This window comes from Ambystoma mexicanum, chromosome 8, assembly GCF_040938575.1.
Source record: "Ambystoma mexicanum isolate Mex_15411 chromosome 8, UKY_AmexF1_1, whole genome shotgun sequence".
NCBI lineage: Eukaryota > Metazoa > Chordata > Amphibia > Caudata > Ambystomatidae > Ambystoma > Ambystoma mexicanum.
Genome location: NC_090929.1, coordinates 420553195 through 420579111, shown reverse-complemented (window position 1 = coordinate 420579111; position 25917 = coordinate 420553195). Strand labels below are relative to the sequence as shown.

Here is a 25917-nt window from a genome sequence, read left to right as displayed (position 1 = left end):
ACTGCTCCCCCCCCCCCCCCCCCCACCCTCTTGTCCCCACTGTACTTGTCCTTGGTTTCGGAACCTGTGACCATATTACTACAGAGGTCGTCTGCAAAACTCGGCCTCCCCGTTGTCATGTGTGTGTGAGGTTTCATGCTGAGGTCTATGTCCCTCAAGTCATTTCTGCTTCCTCCTGCCCAGGTTCCAAGGCCTGCTCCTTCTCTGCTTATTTCTCTGCTTATAGTGCTCCTGCTTCGTGAGCTTGTGCTGTCTGGTTCTGTTCATCTGTCCTCCTCGGGTCTGTCACCGCCCCTGTTTGGGACTACCTGTGTTTTTAGCGCCCTTATTGCACGCTCGTCCATCTACCTGCACGCTCTTTCCCTTGCTAGTCTATCCAGCTCCAACTTCCTCTTCTCCCACTCAGCTAACTTGTGTTTTTCCTGCTCTGCTGCCTCTCTTCGTCTTTCAATCTTTTCCAGCTCCCTTTCCCTTTTCTCCCTCTTTCTGCTCTCTTCCTTTCCTTAAGATCTCTCTCGATCCTTTCTTCCTGTTCCCTCGCCATGTGCTCCTTCTCCTGCTCCTTCCTTTGTTCCCTATCCTGCCTTTCCAATTTCTCTTCTCTCCTTCTTTCCCTGTCCTCCTGCGTCAATCTCTCTTCCCTGTCCTTTTCCCTCCTCGCCTCATGGTCAATTATTTCTGCCCAGTCTATTGTCTTGCTGCTTCTCCTCAGGCCCTCCATTTCCTTAGTCCCTCCCCTTCTGCCTCTCCATTCATCTTCCCTTGCAATTTCAGGAGTATCTGTCCTCCTATCCACTTGTTCGTGGCTATGCCCTCGAGCCCCTCATTCGCGCTTTGGATCAATGATTGGCTGCTCTGCGCCTTTCGCCTTCTCTTTAGTATATGGTTGTGGCTTATAGGTTGGATTTGAGTACCCTTCTGCTGCCCTTAATTCTCGCATCGGGTGCATTCCCTGCTAATCATCTGTCATTGGAAGCTATTCTTGGAGGAACATGGGGAGGTGCGGAGGGATGAGTACATGGGTCCTTCACCTCCTGCTGGCATAGCATCCACTGACACCTCACAGCATCCCCCTCGCCCCCCTAAAACATGCACCACAGCTTGAATATAGCCATGCGCTTGGTCAGCTTCTTCCCCTTCTAGGCACCCTGTATGTGTGCCAGTAGTGATTGCTGCACGGCTTATAGTCATTCCATCGACAGCCAAAGCATCTAATGCCATACCATCTCTAAAAAAAAATAAAAAAAAAAATATAATGCATAAAAAATATTTTTTTAATGGTGGGCGATTTTCCCCCCCCCCCTTTTTTATTTTTTTCCTTTAACCTTTTTTAAAAGCCATTTATATGAAACTAAACCCCTTACCATCTAAGAATGTGAAAAAAGCATTCTTTTTATTTTTTTAAATTTTTTTTAATTTATTTTTTTAGATGGTATGGCTGTCGATGCTTTGGTTGTCGATGCAGTGACAGGATACCTTGCTGCACATCTTTGGAGAAACTTCCACAAGGTGGCCATGGTTTAGTTAACGTCACCTCGGTACATTTGGACCACTCTATGCTAATGTTCTCTCGATAAGGTGATAATGTCTTACACAAGTGCTGAATGGGCATGTCCCACCCTGCCCCCCCAGCACCTTTATCTGAACTCAAGTCAAGGGTTTCAACAGTCCGCTTTTAAGGGAGAAAGGCACAATATTGTGACGATACTTTCAGTTTCTAAGAGCTTCTCCTGCTCCTCAACTTAGCAGGCGTGATCCGCGCACCGCCCCTCCTTCACGTTGCATCCTCGGGTACACCCACAATCTTGTGCATGCGCCTTCCGCGCACCGCCCCTGGTTCACCTCGTCTGCCAATGCCACGTTTCCATTGCTAGCTCCTTGCCGTCTCAAGTTCTGTGTCCTATGTACAAACCTAAGGCTGATGTCACCAGTTCTAGTCAAGACAATCGACAAATACTGCGTGCACACCATAGCAGCCTGTTACTCCCAAACCATACAAAAACCCCACACCTGTCTTCCTGCAATCAAGGCGGAATATACAAATATTCTCTTGTGATCGAACTGCACCGCTGCATCGCCTAGCGTGCGAAATGTCTCACTCCGGGAGACTTAAACCAGTCGACTCGCCTTACGCAATCTAGGCCAGCTCCCTTGCTAGCCCTTACGGGGATAGCGTCATCTATGACCTGAGCTAAAACGGCCAACCCACAGGAATACCTTATTTGCATATCTTTTGTCATACAAGATCTCGAGTCAATAGTCTAGGTTATACACCAGAATCTTTTATACCTCTAAAACCGAATGTGCTCTAAACATAGAAAAGGGACATATTTTGACAATACTGGACACTACTAAACAATACTGCACAATACTCCCTTCCACACCCACATTTGCCGTTAGACTGGGTCAATACTTGCACTCTATGCACTGTGCATAGATTTTCTCTGTTCCTGTGCTGATCCCTGTTGGTTTTGCCTGTAATAAACCACAGTTTGAACTTGCCCTGGACTCAGTCCTCCATGTATCGTGGGAAGGAGGGCGTTGGGCTATCTAGGTAGGATATTGATATTTTATTTCAATATCCTAGGTAGGATATTGATATTTTATTTCTATCGCGCTCGTACACAAGTGTTTCAGAACGCGACAAGGCAAGGGTGGGGAACGGGTGAACAAAACAGCGATCTTACTAGGCCCAGTGACATTGAGAACGCGCAAGTGCATGGGAGAGGTGGAGGGCGGGGGGTGCATGGAAGGGGGGAGCAGAGGAGAAACAGAAAAAGAACAATAAATAAATAATAAAGGAAACATACAGTGGTAGTTCAGCCAGCAATTTTCAAGTGCTAGGTTTAAGGCAGCAGACAGGGTAGGTCTGATAAGTGCAGGAAGAAAAGGGGGGGGGCTGTATGGGTACAGATACAGACCCCAATGCAAGGGGTGGCCCGGAGGCAGTGCGGGAGGGTGGTGGGGTGAGCAGGTACTTGGGCCCGGAGGACAGAGGGTGGCCAAGTGCACGGTGCCAAGAGAAAACAGATCAGCAGGGGAGAGGGGGAGCGAAGGCAGAAGAAAAGAGGAAGGTCTTGAAGTGCTTCCGGAACCAGAGATGGTTCTAGTTTTAGAGTGGCAGGGAGGCTGTTCCAGAGGGAGACCCCAGCCGAAGACTAGAGATCTACCCCCAGCTCGTTTCTTTGAAAAACAACTGACCCTGAGGGAGTTGGAGGTAGAGGAGCGAAGAGCTCGAGAGGGGAGGAATTTGAGGAGGGATAGCTGAAGGTATTTTGAACCCAGGCCCCAGAAAGCCTTGTGGACCATGCAGAGGGTTTTGAATTTAATCATTGCATCCACTGGGAACCAATGGAGGGATTTCAGAGCTGGAGAGATACGATCCTAGGGCTTGAGGCCAAGAACAAGTCTTGCAGTCCTGTTCTGGATTAGTTGCAGAGGGTGGAGAGTAGAGGCAGGTAGATTTAGAAAGAGGCTGTTACAATAGTCCAACCTAGAGAGAACCAGAGCTTGGGATACCATGAGCTTCGGGGGGGAAGGAGATGAAAGGCAGAGTACCTCTGAGGAGGTGCAGTAGGAAATTTGACTTTTTAGAGACCTCAGAGATGTGGGCGGAGAAGGAAAGCGTGGAGTCAAAGATTGATGGGCGGACTGGGAGAGGCATCTGTGTGTGATAGTGAGGGCCTTGAACATTATGCGCTCTTTGATCGGGAGGCAGTGGGCATCTTTTCTGACTTGAGAGATGTGCTCTCTCCTGGGGATACTTAGAGCTTCTCTGAGAGCATTGTTTTGCGTGGTTTGCAATTTGTTGGTTATTGGCAGATGTGCCTAGGAGTGGGATGTTACAATAATCCAACTTTGCACCAATGGTAGCTCTTGTAATGTTGAGGCAGTTTTTAGGTGACAGGTGAGGTTTAACTGCGTTTATGATTTTTGTCATGAGGGCAGCAGAAGATGAAATGCCGCTGACTTGTCTTTCCATTGATAATGTGGAGTCCCAAGTATACACCCAACGTTTTTACTGCAGCAGAGACTGTAATTACAATGTTCTCAATGCTGAAAGAGCTGTATATTGTTCTAATTTTTTCAGGAACTCTTTGGGGCCTACCAGAAGAATTTCTGTTTTTTCCCTGTTTGGACATAGGCCATTAGCTGCCTTCCAGGCCTGGATGCGAGCATGTGTCTGCTGGAGGGTGTTGAGTTCTTGCTCATTCACCTGATAGCGGGAGAACAATTTGTGCGTCGTCCATATAGTTGGTAAAGACTTTCTAGGTCGCTGAACAATGGTAGAGTGAAGAGATTATAGAGAGTGGGGTATGTGCAGGATCCTTGTGGGACTCAACACCCAATGGGGGGTGGAATGGCGGATGCCTAATCAGAAAAGACCCTCATGGCTCGGCCCTCCTAGAACGAAGTAATCCGTGTGGTTGCTTCCTGAGAAAAATGTGCAGTATCCAAAAAGTGTTTGCACCGGATCTTGTGGTCCACCAGGTCAAAGGCACCCGGGAGATCAAGGAGTAGGAGTGAGGACTTGCCTTTGTCCATGGATTCAAGTATCTGATTCTTAAGATCGAGCAAGGCTGACTCTGTGCCGTGATGAGGACGGAAACCAGATTGTATTTTACCGAGGATGTTGTATGCCTCCAAGTATGACTGGATCTGCAGATACGCCGCCTTGTCCAGAATTTTCATCAAAAACGTAACGGTGGTGATTGGACGGTAGTTGTTAAGAGAGTCGGGGTCAAGGGTAGGTTTCTTGAGCAGCGGCCGAACCCAGGCTTCCTTAAGGGAGGGTGGGATGGTACTCGAGGTGAAAGAGGCATTAATAAAGGTAGTGACAAAGGGGGCCAGAGCTACTGCACAGTCTTTAACTACACTAGCTGGGCCGATGTCACCTTTGCAGAGCAATGGTTTAATATGCTTCATGATCAGCAGGACTTCAGGTATTGTTACTTCCCTAAAGGCAAAGGGTTTAGGTGTGTCATGGGCCACTTGAGGCTGGCATAGTGGCACAGGGCTTTGAACTAGGTGTTGCGACCTTAGGCAGGTTGTCGAATTGTCTTGATTTTTTTCTGGAGTGTTTTAATTTTGTCTAACATGGCATGTTGAATGGTATTACACCATGTTTCATTTTTCTCTGTAGTTTGAGTAAGGGTGGGGATGGATAGTCTTATTATAAATGGCGAACAACTCTTTGGATTGGGTGTTACCTTTCTCATTTCTAGCATTACAGGCAGACGCTTTGGCTTTAGAGAGAGCCTTTTTGTATTGTTTAGCAACTGCCAAGTAGGTATCTCATGTGGACACGGAGGGGCTTGTTTGCCATGTGGTCAGTGCTGCCCGTTTGGAGGTATGTGTGTCTAGTAGTACTTGAGTGAACCATGAGTTTGCATGTAGTATGTGATTAGCACTTTTTTTTTTCTTCCCCTGTGGGGCTACAGCATCTACTACCTCCATAAGTGTGGCATTGTAGAGCTCTACTAGTTCTGTCGGGTTGTTTGATATAGGATGCACTAGCGCTGAGGTTTCAAGGCGACGGAGAACTGTCCTTGGTGAGTCGTTTTTTTTACCTTTCCGTAGTGGCTGGCACAGGTTAGCTAAGTTTACCTCTAATTTTAGAGGGTATAAGGAAATGCAGTAGATGGTGGTCGGTCCAGGGGCGTGGAGTGTTGGAGCTGATGTGAGCATCACAATTGTGATCCGCTATCTAGTCCAGTATGCGATCTTTGATGTGGGTCGGGTTGTTGACTAGTTGGGAGAAGCCTAGTTCCAAGAGGGCTTTGAGGAGAGCTTTGCCTTTCTTGTCTTTAGGGTCTTTGAAGCCCAGATTTATGTCTCCTAGGAGAATGGCTCTTGTGTTAGTTTTAAGATTGTCATCTAGGAGGTGTGTGTGATGTTGGCTTTGAAGTCGAGAGGAGGGCTTGGAGGGCAGTAGACCAATGTTATGGTGTCATTTGGCGAGAAAGATATTTTTACTGATAGAGCATCAAAGTTGACTGCCTTAGCAGTTTTTATTTGTCTGGAGTTGAGGGTTTCCTTGAGAATTAGGGCGACACCTCCTCCTTTGTTTGAAGTTCTATCTTGGCGGAAGATTTTGTAGCCTGGTGGTAGGGTTTGACAGATGGCTAGTCCGGAGGCTTCATGTAGACCGGTCTCTGTAAGGGCTAATGCATCTAGATCCAGGTCCGTGATAAGGTCATGAATCTCTGTGGCATGAGCTCGCAAGGACCGTGCATTGATGAGTGCACATTGGATTTGGGTAGTAGGGCTGTTCCCTAATTTTATTTTCATGGAGATGTTGTTCTTATTGGCGCTGGTCCTAGGGGTTTTTGGCATGGGGGTGGGGGCAGATGAAGGCGAGTAGTGAGGTTGCTTTCCTAGGTGCTTTTTGGGAGTAGCTGAGATGTGGGCAGAACGGGTACCTAGCCTTAGATTTCTCAGATGCAGGGGTATGGGGTATGTAAGGGCTTGTGCTTCTGGAAGTGACTTGGGCATTGTGGTGGTTGGCTAGGTGCGGGGATGGGGGCTGATGTGGCAATTGTTTCACGTGGGTTAGGTGTGCTTTTGAGAAGTGCAGGGAGGAGGTGAGTGGGTAGTAGATCATGGGGAGCTGGGCAGTATGGACGACATGTTCTAGGAATGGTGCTACTTAAATGATGCAGGAGTAGTTCTAGTCAATTCGATGTAGGCTAATATTAGACAGGAGCTACGGTATTGCAGTCCATACAATGGACTGACGCTAGACTAATATAGAGGCAGTCACGTACATTGGGTTGGTGTTCAACAGGACTAGATGCCATGCAGTCAAAAACAGTGGGCTGATGTTGGGCAGCAGTTGAGGCAAATCCGTCAAATATGGCTGGCTAATGCTAGGCAAAATAGAGGCAATCAAGTACATAGGACTAGTGCTAAGCAGGACTTGAGGCAATGCAGTCATAAACAGTGGGATGCTGTAACCATTAGTCATGTCAGGGTGGGCTAAGTGCAATATTCAGTGTTTAGGGAATAATAGGCTGAAAATGCAGTGGCTAGTAGACAAAGCACAGTGGGCTGAGTGCAGCTTTGTGCGTAAACAATTGCGCTACTCGCGGTATATGGCTAGCAGTGGTAGGCTGAATGCAGCAATAGCACTACTTGCAATAGTTGGCTAACAATGTTAGGTAAGATGCAACAATGGCGCTATTTGCAATAACTGGCTAACCATGTTAGGTTAGATGCAACAATGGTGCTACTCGCAATGACTGGCTATCAAAGGTGCTAGGAGTTGGGCTAAGAGCAGTGATACAGTTGAGGATCATAGTAGCCTCGGTGCAACATATGGTATCATGCTAGTTGGTGCGACTTAGAAATCATGCACAGTGGTCGATTAGGAGCAGCATGCAAGGGGATGTAGGATACATGAGGCAGTAATGCCATAAAACAACCTCCAGTGAAAGCCGCAGTGCAGGGTAGTAAACTGCATGCAGTTTAGGACAAATATGTATTGTAGGGAAGTTGGTCCACAAAAGACATAGAGTTGGATCCTGCTGTTTGAGGTGGCATGGAGCTGACCTTTTCAGGGAGAGCGTCAGCTGGGACAGCAGGGAACGTCCCTTGGTGCTCGGGACAGAGCACCTGTTTGATTGCAGCGGGGCTTGCCAGATAATGGGTAAGGGGTCCAGAGAACAACTGCAGGCAAGTTGGAGGTGACTGTCCGGGAGGAAGCAGGTAGCGGGCTTAACTCGGAGGTGGCTGTTACGACTCCACGCCGTCGCAAACGGGGAAAAACAGGGCCTTGCATGTGGGCCTTTGGTGGGAGGCCGGCGTCCGCCTGCCGGCTCCCTATTGGCTCTTTTACAAGTGGGGCAGACCAATGGGAACAGCAGCCCTGGCAAACGGGGAAGTCGGGCAGGCACTCTGGTGCCTGGAGGAGCGGCTACCATGTTTAGGCAAGTTACGCTCCACTTAGATTTGTGAGCTACAGCTGCCACAAGGCCAGTGCTGCTAAGGATGACCCAGTAAAGGTATGGGTATGGGTGTGGATGTGCCGCTACAAGTGCATTGTGAATAATTATTAGTGCGGATGTCATCAAGAAGGATTTTCGCGAGTTATTCTTTATGGCTTCAGTAGATAAGGTTGGAGCCCCAGAGGGCTTACCTCTGCAGGATTCTGTACGATTCGATTCTGCACACCATATTTACTATGGCTTCCCTCATCTTGCTGGTGATGTAGAACTGGCGGCTAGGTCACTGGGTGAAGAAGTGCTGGTGATGCGATTCAGGCGAGGTACATCTCTGGTGGGAGGCTGGCGTTCTCCTGCCGGCTCCCTATTGGCTCTTTTATGAGTGGGGGAAACCAATGGGAACAGCAGCCATTGTCTGCTTCAGCCGCATCACGTGTTCGGAGACCACAAGTTTGAGTCGTGCAGCTCTTAATTATGAGGATTTAATAGCTGTTTCTGCAGCTGATTCCCTTGTCGTCTGTGGATTGGAATGTCATCCATATCTCTTGGCCTTGGCTGCAAGTCCTGTTACACACGTCTTGCTCTCTGTGCAGCCTGAATTTCAGCTTGTCTCTTGCTGAGGGGCCCGTGTCCTGCTGCACTTTTCCGAAACCTTATAATGCAGTTTCTAGAGTGTCCATACTATACTACATTTCCATAGATTAGTCACACTTGATTCCGTCAGGTCGCATAGCTGCTCCCGCAGTTCCACATGGTTAATTGCATATAAGCATCTGCAAGCTGTTCTCAGGATCTCTTGTCTTGCGGTTTTTCTGTGTTGCTGCGTTTGGCTACTGGCAAAAATAATAAAAGCAATGACAGTATGTATCGGTCCACTAACTATAGGACTGTACGCTTGTGTTCTTCAGGACACAAAACACACACTCTAATACATGAAGTGCGGATGGCACACGTGCTTCATGTCTAAAGCTGCTATTTTGTGGGGTCTCTAACAACATCAGCAACATGGCTTATTGGTGCTTCGTCCTGGCTATCAATAGAGGTGTCTTTGATCATCGCCTGTGGCTCATCATCCACACTGGGGTAAATCGTACTGCACCTGGTCTGTAGGTTTGGTTGAGGGGATATTGTTGGCTGAGGTGGTAATCATGGGACTACTGGGAATCAGTCTGAAATGGAACAGGTGATTGCAGTGTTTCCTGGCCTTCTTCCGCGTCATGAATTTCCTAGGAGGGGGAGGAGGTGGTAGGCTTCCCCATCCCTCTTCAGTGTTGCTGCACTCCTCTCCACAATAGTCTTACTCTGTCGGCTGTGCATCGCAGAACACTTGGTGGCTGACTAGGTGCAGCCCAGCATCGAAATGCCAGGCACTTCTCCTCTGAATGAGTACCATCAGCAACCTCATCAGTGAGGTGAAGCTGCGCCTCTAAGCACACTGAGCCCAGCATTTCTGTGCTGGACTGCCCTTGTGGGTGGGACAAAGACTGATATTCAAATGGAAATGTCTCCTCCTCTGTGAAGGGTGCAGTGAGCTAAAACGTGGTTGTAGACCCTCCTAAGTGAAGAAATTCCATAAGATAGTGTATTTGACCCATGTCTGTCCTCAATAGAGGTCCCACACCCTTGCTTAAGCCTGTTATTTGCCTCAATATTTCAAAGCGTGTTTTACAATTACAGTTTTATGAGACTGGAAATGTACTTTTAAGCTCCTACACAGGGAATCTTGATTTTCTTTAATATGATTGTTTTCACTTTGCGGATAGCTTAGCAGGAGCAGCTTATCTTCCCTTTGATAAAGTGTAGAGAATCTTCACGTTCAACGCTTATTCGTTATTTTTTCTGCTGTTTGCTGAATGTGCAAACCTTTTCGTGAGAAATAGAATTTTATTACAAGGAGATGATTCTAACCATAGTCAGGTAGCCGAACCACACATCCAAAAATGTCCTGGAGCTAGAGAAGGTAACTGCTAATGAGTTCTCACTGCGAAGACTTTGCGATTAAATAGTGAAATATTGGTACGACTATTCAGTAGGTGAGTATTTCTTGTTTGAATGTAAAGAATGTGATGAAATATTGTAAACTAATATTTTGAAGAATGCTAAAGGTCACTGCCTGAACAATACAAATATGTCATCTGTTACTTGGGCAATGGCCTCTCTGTATGTAAGGGAATGGATTATGTCCCTCTCCCGATAAAGGTACTGAAAAGATGTGTGTTTCAATCAAGGCACAGAAGGGAAGGGGGTCATTCTGGGGTAACTAAGTTCAAGTACAGGATCACAGGTAAGTACCGTTAGGTATAAGACCTATAGAGATGTCCAGCTGCACCCCCCCATCCAGGCATCTCCCTTTCAACTGACCCCCCAGGGAACACTCGAACTCACTCAAAATTCCAGAGGCAGGCATTCCAAGGCACAGCACAGGTGAAGTAGAAAAAGCAAGACACAACAGGTACCTATTTTGTCAGTGTGTGATGTGGGTTCGCGCATGTGCCCCGTCCTGTAACTGGTTCACATGGCTTGGTTACTTCCAGGAGTGTGTTTGCTTTCTAGAGTTGTTGGAATTACCTTTTTTTAAAAAAAAAAAATTAAAAATTAATCGGTTTTCTTATTGCTTTCTTTCTCTCCGTCTTACAGGAATTGGCTTTAAGTATGTGGCTCTGGGAGACCTGATCATACTCATTACCTTTGGGCCCCTGGCAGTCATGTTTGCCTATGCGGTGCAAGTAGGATATCTGTCCACAGTGCCACTTCTGTATGCAGTCCCGCTGGCTCTCAGTACCGAGGCTATTCTCCACAGCAATAATACCCGGGATATGGAGTCTGACAGGCAGGCTGGCATTGTGACACTAGCTATTCTCATCGGCCCAACATTGTCTTACGTGCTATATAACACATTGCTTTTCCTGCCATATCTTATCTACTGTGTCCTGGCCACACGCTATACCATCAGCATGGCGCTGCCCTTGCTCACCATCCCCATTGCCTTTTCTCTGGAGAGACAGTTCCGCAGCCGGTCCTTTACTAAAATCCCCCAAAGAACTGCCAAGCTGAACCTCCTGTTGGGGCTTTTCTATGTTTTCGCCATTATCCTCGCACCAGCTGGCAGTTTGCCACGGTTGTCACCTTGAAATTGGCATGAACTGGAACCGTGCTCCTCTAAAACATCATATTTGGCAGTGAACGGCAGTGCATAGAACACCATGCTCTTTTTCTTCGGATGGGAACTGTGAGCATAGGACACCCTGTATAACCATGAACATTGTGAGAGTTGTGAGTTCCACTGTCATCATCCTGCACAATGAACTGAGTGGAATTGGCCTCTTTACTGTTTTGTGGAAAGCAACAGAGCTCTATGGATACATATCTATAGACCCCGCCACAACGCATCCGTTTTGCAAAGTCTGGCTGCTGCAGGCAACATCGGATGCGCTCCAGCTCCTATGCAATTGCAGCCTCTTTTGATGATGTGTCATGCGAGGAATGCCAAAAGAGAATGAAGAATATGTGACAGTGGTGATCAAATGATGCTAACGTGTTTTATTTGATTATTTTTTTTATTTTTTAAAGTTGTAGAGATGTTCATTCTTTCCAAGTCTGGGTGTGTTATCTCATCGAGACCATTGTCAATCGCACATGGTAGGGCTTGTGGTAAAACCCCTCATTGGACTGTGCACTTAGGCATGCAGAGATGTATACAAACTGTTTCTGTTTTCAGTGGTGCCATCTCTGATGCCCTTTCGAAATCTTGGGCTTGTCAAACACGAGGCATATGCGTTCATAAAGTTCTGCAAGGATTTCATATCCTAATTTCTTTATCCTCAAGTGCCGGAGTGAATCATCCGCACAACGTCGAAATCTATTTCGTCTGTATTTAACCTTTGATGTGGCGTGAAGCAAGGAGAAGAGGCAAGGGGTCACACCTCAAAGAAGACATCTAGATAGGAAAAAGAATTGGTTTTGTTGGAATACTGATGCCGTTGCCAAAGCCGTACCTGTGTAACACAAGACATGCCGCTATAATGTGAGTGTTTGCAGAAACAAGATGCACTCCGTGTAGAAATCTTTGCCTTACTGCTTGCCTGACAAAAAGCGGAGCAATCCCATAGTCCACGTGATGTTGGTTATTTCTAACTGGTCTATTTGTCTTTTTGATGAAAACGTAGCAATCTCATGGTACGATTAAAAACCAGTAAGTGGGCTGGCTCGTTTTGTCTTCTTGAATGTTATTTATTTTTGATTTTCTTCTCCAGCAGTCTGGTTCATGTTGTCATTGTCCATTCCTTCAGAACGTTTTTTGTATGTCTTGTTAAACCCAAAGATTTCGAATTGTCTCGTTTTGGTGGGTTTGCTGTTGGTCGCAGTACATGGAAAAGACCTTTTCAAACAAATATGCTCAGGCCGAAAAGTCTCTCGCCTTTTTCTGAAACGGAGCATCTCTAGAAGACTAAATTAAATTATAAACATGGAATTTGCATTCGTTATGGGTTTAGAGATGGCCCACTGCTATCTTTTTATGTTGCACCACCAGTGGATCAGTTGGTTCAAGTGACCACAGTGCAGAATTGTAAGTGCATCTGGTCATATGTCATTGGCACAGAATAATCGTGACATAACATTGGTGTAGAAATGTGACACTTCTCTGAGCTTTGGTAAAGGGAAACGGCAAAGCTTAGTTAAACCCCCCAACGGTGTGGAGACAGCTCGTTTGTTTGGTTCACCATTTAAGTAGGGCATATTTTTCCTATTCATCTTTGACTTTTAAAATGAGTGCATATGTACATATATATTGTTAGTGCTTTCAAAATGATATGTATATTACATTTTTTCTACAATAATCTATTTAACATTTCACTTTTTATATGCAAGTTTTCTGTATGCTTTATGACGCACTTGAAATAATTTAAAACCATATTAGAGTTTAGTTTTCTGAATAAAAAAATAAATAAGCTTGTAGCACGATCCTGATTTTGTTTTCATGATGAAGATTGCTCAGGTGAATCAGTCAGATGCTTCCCTTTGTGTTTTTTCTTTTTGATACATCTCTTAACTGGTATTGAAAATGCTCTATCCGGCACAAACCGAATCGCACAACTTTGTCACTGGAAAGAGGCAAGTTGTACCCCGGAGTTCTTTCAGTGGCTGGGAGCACAGTAACCCTGATGCGCTCCATTGTTCCAGCAGTGGTTTTTTTCCCCTTTGTGTATGTGCAAGGTATGTATTTTCAGCCAAAAGAATATTGTTGCTGTAACATAGATTGTTGACACAATATACAGTTGATCAGAATGACCTTTTGCATACATACTACAGTCTTATCTTCAAAATGTCTCTCACTTCCACCCATACCACTGCACATCACTGTCATTCCCGTGAACCTCTTTTCCTTTCATTATTCCTGTGGGAGTCCCCTTTTGAAGTCACGTTACCTTCCTTCCTGGTCGTGCACCCCATTTCCACAGTAACACTTTATTTTAAGAAATAATTAAGTCTAGAACAGGAATCTGCAACCTGTGTCCTCCAGATGATTTGGTCTACAACTCCTATTGGTTATGCTGATAGGGGGGGGGGGGGTAGGAAATGTGTTGCACTTGGATGCAGTGTTTGGGGAGGGGGGGTAGGAAATGTAACGCACTTGGTTGTATTGTTGGGGGCAGGAAATGTGCTGCACTTAACTGGTTGTTGGGTGTAGCAAATGTATCTCGCTTGGATGCTTTGCTGCGGGTAGGAAAGGTATCTCACTTCGGTGGATTGATGGGAGCAGGAAATGTAGCACACGTAGATGGTTTTCTGGGGTGGGGTATGTGTCGTGCTTGGATGGAATCTAGGGGGTGGGAAATGTGCTCCACTTAACTGGTTGTTGGGGGCAGGAAATGTAGCGCACTTAGATGGTTTGCAGGGTTTTGCGTTTTGGATGGAATGTTGGGGGTGGAATATGTGCTGCACTGAACTGGTTGTTGGGAGGAGGGTAGGAAATGTGTCGCACTTGGAAGGTTTGCCGGGGGAAGGAAATGTGTTGCTCCTAACTAATCGCACTAAAAACTCTTCCCCCACTTTCTAACATTGGTACTATATTAGGACTCTCCTGTATTGCCTCCATGCCACCCTTTTAGATATGTAGCTTCCAAATCTGGGCGGACTGCTGTCACTAATGCTTTTTGCACATACTTTATTTTCTTGCTGCCACTCATGCTCTTCATATGGTTTATCCTATCCACATCAGTAAACCTACGTTGATTTGTTCCTCTGGCCTCTTCCACCCCACCAACAATTCCTGTACCCCCTGGCAGGTAACCAACCGGATATAAGGGGGTGAGAGGGAGGGGTTGTTAACATTTTAACTTTTTCATTGAAGTGCAAGACTGTATGGGTTGTGTGTAGTTTTAACTTCATATTGTATGCCATGAGGTTTTTTTGGGCGGGGCGGGGTGGGGTTAGGGCACTCTTGTCTATGGTACTTGGGCTTAGATTATGGGAAGGGTCCTCCTTTAACCCAGCCCCAGTACCAAAGCTTCAAGGCATCAGTCTGAGTTACTTTCTGATGGGATCTGATTTTTGTGGCACAGCTTATCACATATTTCAACCAATTCTTCTGTCCCTTGTGGGATCAAATAAAGGATACTTTCCTTCCTTCTGGCCTCCAAAGTACCACAGGTCTCCTAGCTTCATTAATGTACTGTGGTCCACACCACTTTCATGCCAAAACCTTGTACAATTTGCAGTGAAACAAAACCTATGCTGAATGTTATGATCTCATCACCCAGGAGTTTATCTGTTTGCAGTTAAAGCAATGTACCAAAATCCTGGGCCTGACGCACAAAACTACTCTGGTCCCCCTTTACGTCTGTGTTCTTGCTTCCCTAGCCAGCCAGGTGCCTCTGGTTGGTATTAAAACCCCTCCTGGCCATCTCATGTCAAAGTCGGTTCATTTTAGGGGTGAATTCCTTGACTATCAAGCTGGACCGCCTTATCGCTGCTTTTCAGTCTGAAACTTAACCGTGAAGTTCCAAAGAGTGCTGTAGATCCACTGGTGCCCCCCCCCTGTATACAGAGCCACTTTGTTTGTGATGTATTCATTACATCTTACTTGTTTTTACGCTGACTGCTCATTGGTCCACTCCTATACCCGCCCTCTTATGACCATCAGTGCCCTGAAGTCGCCCTCTGGCATTGAGCCTGCTCTAAAATATCACATAAATGATGCAGTACTGTACAAATACCCTTTGTCTTGATTTTCCACCCTGCCAGGCAGACACAAGCGCAATGGTTATGAACTGGGACAATAAGAGCGCATCTGAGGCTGTGCGAGCTCTTATTATAGAAATGGTCTGTTTAGATATCTGGCACTAGGCATGGCCTGGTGGTTTGTACAATGCGTTATGTTTGTCCAGCATTTTACGGCACCCCGATTGGTCTTCATACTGCCGCTAATGTGGCTTTGCCCAATTCCGAATGACTAGTGGTCTTTTTCTCTGGTGTGCACCCATGTGTCTTTCCTGGGGGACCTGTCCTGCAAGGCCTCACCTCTCTCAATCCTCTTTTCCCTGAAGAGTTCAAAGTGCAAGGGTGTTCCTTCTATGATGCAGTTGGCAGGTCATAGTAGGCGTGGACCGATCTCCAGATACATGATGTACAGTTTGGGTTGAGATGTTAAGCGAGTTATCAGTGGCTTTGGTAGGCTTTTAATGTCTTAGTGTTTTACTTTTGCTGCTTTCACCAGCCCCACCGCCCCGGTTTTCAAATTTAGCTTCTCCGTCTACCATGAACGTGGATACCAATTTGCCATAGTTAGGTGCTAGTGGGGAAGGACATTCCAAGGAGGGTGAAAATGCCAATAGTACAGAAAACCCTCAGTGGTTTGCTGACGCAGTAGTGGCAAAAAGCTGCTACAGATGATCGCAATTTAACCAGGAACACCTTAAGGAGACAGATTACGGAACAACAAACTGGGGCATAGGGGGTGACCTAAAAGTAATAAATAAGCAGATTTCTGGGTGAAGAACTAGATGAAAGATCGAGGCAAAGCTGTATCCTTTCTGAGATTGCCCTTTGATTCGTGCTGGCAGAGGAACCCGGAAATGACTGCCAACAGGGACAGGGCTGGTGTGATGCTGATTTGGATGCCGTGTTGCGGGACAGAGGATGGAGCTGGTCACTCAAATCGCAAGGAGTGGGTGGAGCCAGGATCCTGGGGAGGGCAATGCCATGATTCATGTTGCTTATTAGAGCAGAAACCAGTAGAGCTCTATGAGGTGAGTCCCTAGTAGCCAAGAAGGTTGGGAGTACAGAGACTACACGCCACCAATGAGCATTCAATGTCGGGCAAGTCGGCATCGCAACAAAAGCATTGTTCAAACTACCTGCCCCAGGGCACTATACTTTGAAGTAAAGCACCCAGAAAGGCATGAACAAGGCAAGGAGGGGGATGAGTGGCAGGCTCCCTTGACTGATCGTTGGAGCACTACCACTTTCAAGAGACCAAATTCCTAATCTGATATCAGTAGGTACAGCAAGTTGCCCACCACATCAATCTCTTATTCTGGTTGACCAGTTTACCGAAACTGGCTAGAGGGTGAGACTTGTGGGCCAGAAAGAAATCTGATGGTGCAAGTTTTAACTGTGAAACGCCAGTTGCAGTCGCCAGGAGTTGGCAACCTATAGCACACCGTAGGGCATAATGTAGCATGGCATGGGTTTGGTATAAAGTTCCTTAGTAGGAAGCTACTTCATGGACAATTGCACTCTGTCAACAACCAAGCAAGTGGCCGGGGGGCGGGGGGGGGCATAGACTGTTTTTTGGTTACCCTTCCAAGTCATGCTTTTTTGTGCCTCTGATACAACCAGCTACAAGGTCTCTGGTCTGATGTATTTTTTTAAGAGACTAATATCTGTGGCAGGTACTGCAGACTGACAACTGATGGAAACCGCTGTGGAAGGAGACTACATACAAAACAAAGGGTATACACCTGAGAAAGCATGGGTCGAATTGTTATAGCCAAATTCAACTGTGCAGCGGAGGTTTTCCCAAATAGAGCGTGCAGCGTTGGTGAAACAAGAGGTAGTGAGTGCGAGTGTGGGTTTGGTTGAGCTGTTCTGCATGTTCCTTGGTCTATGGCTGGCTCCCGATGACGAGGCCCTTTCAATATAAAGTGCTTTACAATGGGACGACTAAAATGTGGGGCTGACTTGGAGACCTCTGTCGGAGTAGACCCTACAAATGAGCCCATGCAAGCGAATGATATCTATGCGCAAGTCGGGAGGTAATGGTAGTTTCCTCATAGGTGTAATATGCGCCGCCTTTGAAAATAAATCAACGGGGAATCTTGATGGTTGTGTAAGTCAGGAAAGGAGGCAACTGTGTTAAGAAGTCAGTTGAGTATGCTAGGAAGCTGGTGTCCAGAATTCACAAAAGACCAATTCACCCGTATACCTTAAAATCGAATTCAAGGGACCTGCTCACCCCCCAATAGTAATGGTTGGGATAATCCTTGATGATGGTCGACTCCAAACTCCACCTTCCCTTCCCCGCAGCCAGTGAGGAGACTATCTCGACACCTGCGAAGGGCCATTTGTTCGGAGCTCAGCCTATGGTAGAAACAAACGAGTGTTGTCATAGAAAAGAAGACTGTGTGATCAGCCTTTCTCCACCCACCCACCCCCTTTCATGCCTAGTGGGGGTCATATACCAGAGTCAGATTGGCCTGTTATGCTAGGACTGGGAATTTGGCTACAAAGAGAAAATAAAGGGATGGAAACGTGGTTTGAAATTTGAGGATTTTAAAAAAAGAGATGAAAACTTCACTCTACGTTTTTGTGTTTAGGCTAGCAAAAAAGGCAGTCTATATATCCTCATTTCAATTGCAAGGGAAGATAACAGCCTGACACTCTTCCCCTGGACCAGGTTGATGCTTTTCCCAATAAGACAAAACAAGCCCTCTTACGCACTTTACTTAAACATTACTTGCATGTGGTTTCATAAAGAAGCAGATGTTGCCTAACACAAGATGTATTTTTGCTTGGCTTCATCTTGTGACACATTGTCAGGTTCCCATTTTTTTTTTTTTATATACAAACAAACCCTTTGGTTTGTCACAGAAACATTCCTTTCTATGATGCACAAAGTCTGTGTAAGCTACAAGCAGCAGGTGCTTTTCCATTCCCATATGCGACTACAAATTCAACATGGCAGCATTATATTCAACTCCATGTCAAGCTTTGTAAGACTTTGATTCGTATGGATCTTGCTATCATGTGTCGTACCCAGTAATGGATGTCGCCAATCTCGGCAGGCTTCTTTCCTGGCCAGGAGCCCACGCTGAACAATGGAATAATTCCGCTTTCAGGCTGACCATTGCAGAACATAGAAGGCCCCCTACAGGGTTCCGCTCATCGGACTGCAGTTCTAGTAGGACCACACAAGTTGCTCGATCCAGGGCATCAGTCTCTAATATAAATGGTGTCCCGTTATCCATGTGGCAGAGGATGGGGCCATGATATGTAAAGGCCTCCTTCAAGGCACAAAAGGCCATGTTGACAGTCTCATTTCACATAAAGAGAGCACACTTTTTGATGTGGCGAGTTATAGGTATGGTGTGTGAAAAGTACTTTATGATGAAGTTTACTTTATGATGAAGTTAGAAAAGTGCAAAAAGCACTGGCGGTTGGCCCCAGTTCAGTGCAGAAGATGCTTGCTTTTGATATATGGACATGCTGTCACGGTTGAGCACATAACACTCTGTAGAATAAGGAATTTGCTCAGTCTCTGAATCATGAATGAGAAGAATAGAGAGTTTATGGGCTTTGAACGTTCATTAATCTGAGGTTGTAACCCTGTTGCATAGCAAAATGAAACCCCTAAATGGAAAACTGATATTGGTGTCAGAGTGTTTTAGAACTTCCCTCAAAATCATGAATCTCATCAAAGTCTGAACCTTGGCTTTATGCCAGGAAATAAGTTCACACCTTGTTTATGAAATCGCTACACTGGCTCCCAGTGGCTGCGAGGATTAAGTTCAAAACCCTCTGCATTGTCCACAAGGCCTTCTGGAGCCTTGGGCCAAAATACCTTCAACTCTCTCTTCCTAAATATCTTCCTTCTTGAGCTCTTCGCTCATCCACCTCCAACTACCTCAGGGTCAGCCGCTTCTCCAAGCAACGAGCTGGGGGTAGATCTCTCTCCGCAGCAGGGGCCTCCCTCTGGAACAGCCTTCCTGCCTCCCTGAAACTTGAGAACCATCTCCGGTTCCGGAAGCACCTCAAAACCTTCCTCTTTGCCTCTGCTTTCTCTCCCTCTCTCCCCTGCTAAAATCACTGAACCTGCACTGAATCTGCAACTGGCCACTCGCCGATCTCGGTCCTTGGCCCAGCCACTCTTCCCTACACTGCCTACCTGCACTACGGGACTGTCTCTGTATCCTACAGCCCCTTCTCCCGGCACTTACCTTGCACTTGCCACCAGCTGGCCCTATTATCTATCTTGTATTCTACTAACCATGTACTGCACTTCCCCTCTCCCCTTCACCTTGCACTTTTCCCATCCCCTTACCCTTGCACTTGCGCGATCTGAATGACACCTGGCCTAGTAGGATCATTGTCTGTTCTCCCCTTGTTCCCCCCCCCCCCCGCCTAGTCGCGCCTTGAAACACTTGTGTATAGGCGCGTTACAAATGCCATATCATATGAAGGCGATTAAGAAAAATCTGACCCTCATCAGACTGTGAAACAAAGATCACATCAATGTTAAAAAAATAATAATAAAGAATCTCGCTGACATCCCAGACTACGAATTACTTCTACTCTGTTCCATCTCCTACAGATCCACGCTGATCTTTCTTCACATCACCCTCACACACACAACCCATCTTTCTCAGACAACCTGACAGATGTGTTTGCTAACATTTTGATATACTGCCAAAACCCTCACTTTATTGGAAGATTTAATTCTCTGGCTGGAAATGGAGGACAACAAAGCTACAACATGTCTCTATGCAATCTTTGGCCCCTTACACCTCAAGCAACTAATTAAAGGACCCACCCACGCAGTTCGACGTGCATTGGCTGTCTGTGGTTTTTTGCAATGAGAATTTTCCACAGCCTTTTCCCCCGTTTCTCTTACTCTGAAGAGATGACCTTTCCATCACTTTCAGCATCTTCACCAAAGTGCCACCACTTCCAAAGTTGATGAACACCCCACCAGTATTAATCAAGCCCTGGAAGGAGATCAGCCTGCATATGCACCTTGAAGTCTCCAAACCCCAGACCTTGATCGGAAATGAGAAACGCCTGACAAATTACTTAATAACATTCCTTCCTGGATATCGAGCCACCTCGACATTATGGACCCAAATAAGCTCAAGCTCGAGAAAATTATCAAGAGACTAATTGGCTTACAACCAACAGCTCCTGTAGAACCTTTATAAATGAAGTTAAAAAAAAAAAGCATATTACACATTCTGAATAGTTGTTGCAACATGGCCAGCACAAAAACGTTGTCAATGGCAGTAGGGTACTCTACAACCAAAAATGTACAAAATCATCCATGAAATGCGAAACCCAGCATGCTGTCATATATCACTGGCACCATCTTAAAAGCTCTCCAATCCCATTGTAGCACATTTCAGCAACACCATTGGACAGACTAGGACCACCCAAATAGGAAAGAACCAACACCACCAATCCTTGAAATGGAAACCACACAGAGGCCTAGTACAGCACCGACAGCCTTTTGTTCACTCTCCATTCACCACTTTCTAACCACAGTCAATGGCAGCTACCCAGGAGGGTCTCTGGAATTCCCTTCTCCCCAAATGTCTACAAATCAACTAGAAATGGTGCCCCTGTCACACTCCCATTGAATAAGGTGTCGTACCTTGCACTTTACTTTTGAAACGGCCTTTGTCAAGTCTCGTCTAAAAAAGAAAAAAACACATCTGATTTCAACAACCCATTAAGCTACCACTCGACATACCATTCATGGCTAAAATCTTTGAGACGTTTATTTACCAACACTGATGGAAACACATTGAAAGCAACAGCCTCCTCCACAAGTCACAACATGGATTGAGGCAAATGAAAGGCACACAATCCATAGAATGCTCTATATGGGCCACTCTAATAAAACAATGTGGACACCAATATATTTAGTGCACTCATCCTACTAAACACCTGTCTCTTTTAATACCATCGCTCACAAGGTCCTGCTAAAAGGATTAGAGCACTTCTGATTAAACGAATCTGCTTTATGCTGGATCACTTTTTCTCCCTTACCTTGGTGAAACAACACAAATGCTCCTCCCCCCTTTCAGGTAATGGCCCTTCAGCCTCAAATATGGAGTTCCTCAAAAATCCAGTCTTTCACCTCTCCTTTTTCAATATCTGCATGACCCTGCTTCTGGGATTGATTAATAACTCGGGCCTCATTTGCTTCTAAACACCAAATCGGCTACAAGCTCACAAACCATTCCACATCAAATCTTAACATATGCGTTGTGCATATTGGCCTGTGGATAATGAAAAACAACCCAACCAAAACGGAGCTTATGATTTGCTGTGCCATACTCCAGAGTTCCACACTGATCCCCTGGCCCGAAGAAATTAACCTGGCCTTTTGCTTATGACAAAGGGCCTCTCAAACCACAGGTTAAAGCCATGATAAGAAGCTGCTTCATTTTATCCTCTAACAATACGGCAGATCATACCTTTCCAGACAGCCGGGCACAGCACCCATTGCAGTGATAGCACTAGTATCGCAAAATAATATTCCCCACTTTGTTAGACGAGCAAGCTGGTCAAATGGCATTTTTAAACTTTTATTTTTACCACACAAAAGATAGACGGTTGGTTTGGCTTAGATATATAGAAAAGGGAGTGATGGGGTTTGTGATGGGGCCTACCCTCCCCTGGCCCCTCCCTTTGAAGTAAAATGTGGCAAAAAAAGAAAGCATTGAAATGTGATTCGACCAGTTTAAATTCAGTGAAAATTAATGGATCATGTCAAGATTAGACTAGGTGAACAGCCTCTACTTGGGGCTAAGTAGGTCCTCGCAGCATAGACCTCAAGCACTCGTTCTTGGGCTCTCCCTTCTGGTTGATCAACACATCCAAGGTTTTTTGCACACTATCCATCTAGAATCATACCGACAATCTGGACTTTGGTTGGTGCTCGCAGGCCAGTACCAATCTGCCTTTCCCTTCATCCCACTTTGCGTTACATTACACCAACAGCTGCAGACTGCCAAAATGGTGCCCAAGAACAAAGATTCTGCCTTACCACTTTAACGTCTGAATGTAAGTGCTAGACCACCCATCTTACCAGCCCTGTGTGTTGACAGGAGCTGGGCCAGGATGCAGTGCTCATTGTAAACTGAAATCCCTTCCAGCGTTGCTTCTTTGTTTTTCTGCTTCACTGTGGTGCTTCATTAGTTTGGTGCCCACCTGCACCACTTAGCTCGACCAATGTTGCCTACTTCTGTCTGGGGAGGATTCCTGCCAGAGTTAGGGGCGCCTGTGCATACTTCAGACCAAGATGAAGACTGGCATACTGAAGCACTGGGTTGAGCTGACCAGCTTCAGACAAAGCATCAAATGATCTTGTGCCGCGAGACACTGCAGGTGAGGGATTGGTGCTTCCTGGAGAAAAAGTGTTACTAAAGATTGAATCTTGATCCTAACAGCGTCTATATATACACTGCCACTCTCAACTCTCTTCAGGATTTCCAACCGAACACCAGTTCGAACAAAAAACAATATTCAGATGTTCCAGAGTACTAACCTGCTTCCTTTGTGGGGGTGGGGAAGTACTCTCTTCATAAAGAGTACATGTTTAAATCACTTTGACCACCACAACATAAAAGTATTTCTGGAGCTTGTGATCTGCTTAGATCACATGCTCTGCATGGTCCGACATCTAGTAGAAGTCGCAGAGTATTACAAGATTTGTTTTTGAAACGCGAAAACTGACGTTGACAGGGTATGAATAGTAATACTATCTCTAGTGTGACGTGTACTGTACCCATGGTCCTTCACGCGTTGAGGTCCCTCAGATTGTTTCTTTCCGCCATCGAAGTCTGTCGCAAATGCAGAGTTCTCTTCTATGCTGATGCCTTTGATTTACTAAAGTTATATTGGTAGAATGTCTTCCTTTCCTTTATTGTTCGTGTGATGCTAGAGGGACAGGGCCTCTGTATGCTTGTCCTTTATTGCTTTATCATGTATGTTCTGTCTTGTTTTCTGCGCAAGAGTTCCTTTGGGACTCATGGCGGTGCGGCTCTTCCTCTTTTTGGTCGTGGTGAACAGACCCTTGGGATACCCTTATGGCACCCAGGGGTGGGGGTACAACCCTGTACTCCTAGTGTATGTTTTGGGGCACCTGTGTGTGGCCCACGGAGCAGGATACGGGCTGGTGGCAGCTCTGTGCTGAATTTGACAGGCGCTCTGAGTATCCTCCATTTTGGTATACCCAGGCCCTGCCATTGGAATTGTTTTGATTCTTTATAGGAAACAAGATGGCCCCTGTGGCCTCTTGCTTTCTATTGCCTGTTACCTTACTTTTCCCAAAGTCCCTGGAAGCCCTGACTGTCCTTTCCCCCGGACTGGCTGTTGGATGGAAGTTCCATACATGGTGTTGTGGGGAATTCCAGGCCAGACTGGCTGGAGCCTTCCCAATGACTGTATGTTGTGGGTACGCCCGTGTGGTGGGACCTGGGTGAATGGAGTGTGTGACGAATACGCATTTCATGTTGTGGGTGTCTAGTATCTTGTGGTTGACACAATGACTGAGACAGCCCTGCCCGAAACTGTTATGAATGCAGTGTGGAGTGTTGAATGGCACGATACTTGTCCGAATCCACATTCCGTGTTGTGAGTGTCTGGATGGAGAAAAATGGCCTGAATTCCCTGTGAGCCCAATTGGCTGACTGACTGCCTTAATGCCCTTCTGAATGATTGGTTGCCTGAGTGTGACCCAGCAGAGTGAATGGGAGATCGACAGTATATCTGGGGGCCTCTCACTGATGGAAATCGTTCAGAAGCTGAAGTTGAAACTGATGCTTAACCTTGAAGCCCACTGGAAGAAGAACTGCTGCTGCTGTCCTTCGCTAATTTGAAAGCTGCGTGACTGTCAAGGAACTGATCGAAGAGAGGACCTGGCTAGGAGACCTCTTCCCGAGCTACGAGGGGCCATCGTGCACCAGCTGATCTTTGCCAAAGCTCCCTGGTAGACAGACCCTCGAAAGGCTGCTGACCGGAGAAGGGGACAGCCGAGGAGAATGAAGAGAAGCACCAGACAGCCGTCCACCGTTGCCGACTGGAGCTGCAGTGCTCCCTTGGTCTAAGAACATTTGATCCAAGGACTCCCTTGCTCATCACCATCAACTGCTTTCCTCCTGCTGGAGAAAGTCAAGGCCACCAAGGAGAATCCGCCAGTGGGTTTCCTGCCACCCGCAGACCTCAGTGATGCCAACTAAGCCACTGAAACCAGCCGTGGTTCCGTCCCTTTCGCCGACGACCTAACACCCTTGCTGGGCCAAAGTTCTTCATTGACTCTTTGCGGCAAAAACTATCGTCCTTGAGGTGCACCGCACGCCTCTTCTTCACAGGACGTTCACAAGCTTTCGTCAACGAGCACCGCGAAGATCGAAGCTGCTCCCTCGACGACAACTGTTCACCTCTGTCTTCACCGAATCTCGGCGACCCGCGGCTCCTGCCTGAAAGGGAGAGTGCTCAAGAAGGGCCTGTCGACGACTCACTGAAGAACTAGATGAAACCGGGTACTTTGGGGCAGTAGAACTTTTATAGAAGGAGATAAGACTCTAATGGACAATATATGGACTGGGCTTGTAGTGCATCTTCATTTACAGGATTCCCAGGTGGGGGCATCCTCACACAGAACTGTCTGGGCGGTAGGGACCCAGTATTCTGCCTATTGTTCTAACAAACTTGTCTTCCTCCTAAGTCTATGGTTGATATCTTGTTGCCATGTTGAGTCGTATGCTATTTGAACTGAGTACAGTTGATGTATTTTAATGGAATCAGAGTAATAGTCGTACCACCTAGAACTGTATATATTTACCATTTTAGAATTGTCAGAGCACAAAGTGTGTTATCGTGATTGTGCATATAACCTTGAACCTTATTTATATAAAGACTGTGTTTTCACTAACCTAGTGTGTGGACATTCCTTTGTGGGTGCTTGGGGACTACACTGTACTTAAGAACTAGCCCGCATCACCCCCTGAGAGCTAAGCCTTGATTGCTTGCCCACGTTTTACCAATAATAGAGAATCTTGGCTGGGGTCCTCTGTGCCTCTCCTCTGCCATATAGAGAGCAGGAGTACAGACACCCCCCTCTGGTGCTTTACAGTTTGCCTTGCCACTCGACTGCTACATCCACTCAACGGCTCCTGATGAACAGATACTGCATCAATGACTGATCGTTCGATGCCCAGACCTTGCAGGCCTCTTCGGGCTTCGGCCTAGTTCAGTAGGGGGAGGGTCTCTATAATGACTCCCTTTGGAGACTATTTATCCTATTATCCCCTTTCTTCTCTTTTTACCCAACTGCCCTGTTTATACATAATGGACAAAACCCCTTTGTACATTTTGTCGAAAATGCCCATGGAAAGACACGCACCGCATGTGCAACCACTGTCTCCCGAGGGATTACGCCAAAAAGCACTGTAAATCTTGTCAGCTTTTCTGGCCTAAAACCCTAAAAGATCGGCAGACGAAACGCAGAGCCGCTCACGCTAAGCAGGCCGAGGCTTCCCTAGACGTGACAGAAGACTACAGTGAGGGCTGTTACGGAGTCATGAGTGATGCCGAGGGTGATCGGGATCCGTCTGGACCCCAAGTGCAGGCCCCCGACCCTGAGAAGCAGGCTGGCGGTCCTGTGATGGAGACGACACCCGGCCGCCACGGCACACATAAGCATAAACATGCTAAAGACATTTACTGCGGCCGACCCTTGAAGACAGTGTTG

At 46.4% G+C, this 25917-nt stretch overlaps 1 protein-coding gene across 1 annotated transcript in view; it reads left to right on the top strand.

Annotated features, from left to right (window-relative positions):
* UBIAD1 (UbiA prenyltransferase domain containing 1) overlaps nucleotides 1-12905 on the top strand; it is a 91332-nt gene extending 78427 nt beyond the window's left edge. The window contains exon 3 of the mRNA XM_069609937.1: nucleotides 10581-12905. Coding sequence (XP_069466038.1) covers nucleotides 10581-11074 — 494 coding nt within the window. The 3' untranslated portion in view covers nucleotides 11075-12905. The remainder of the gene's footprint in view (nucleotides 1-10580) is intronic.
* The last annotated feature ends 13012 nt before the right edge of the window (nucleotides 12906-25917 follow it).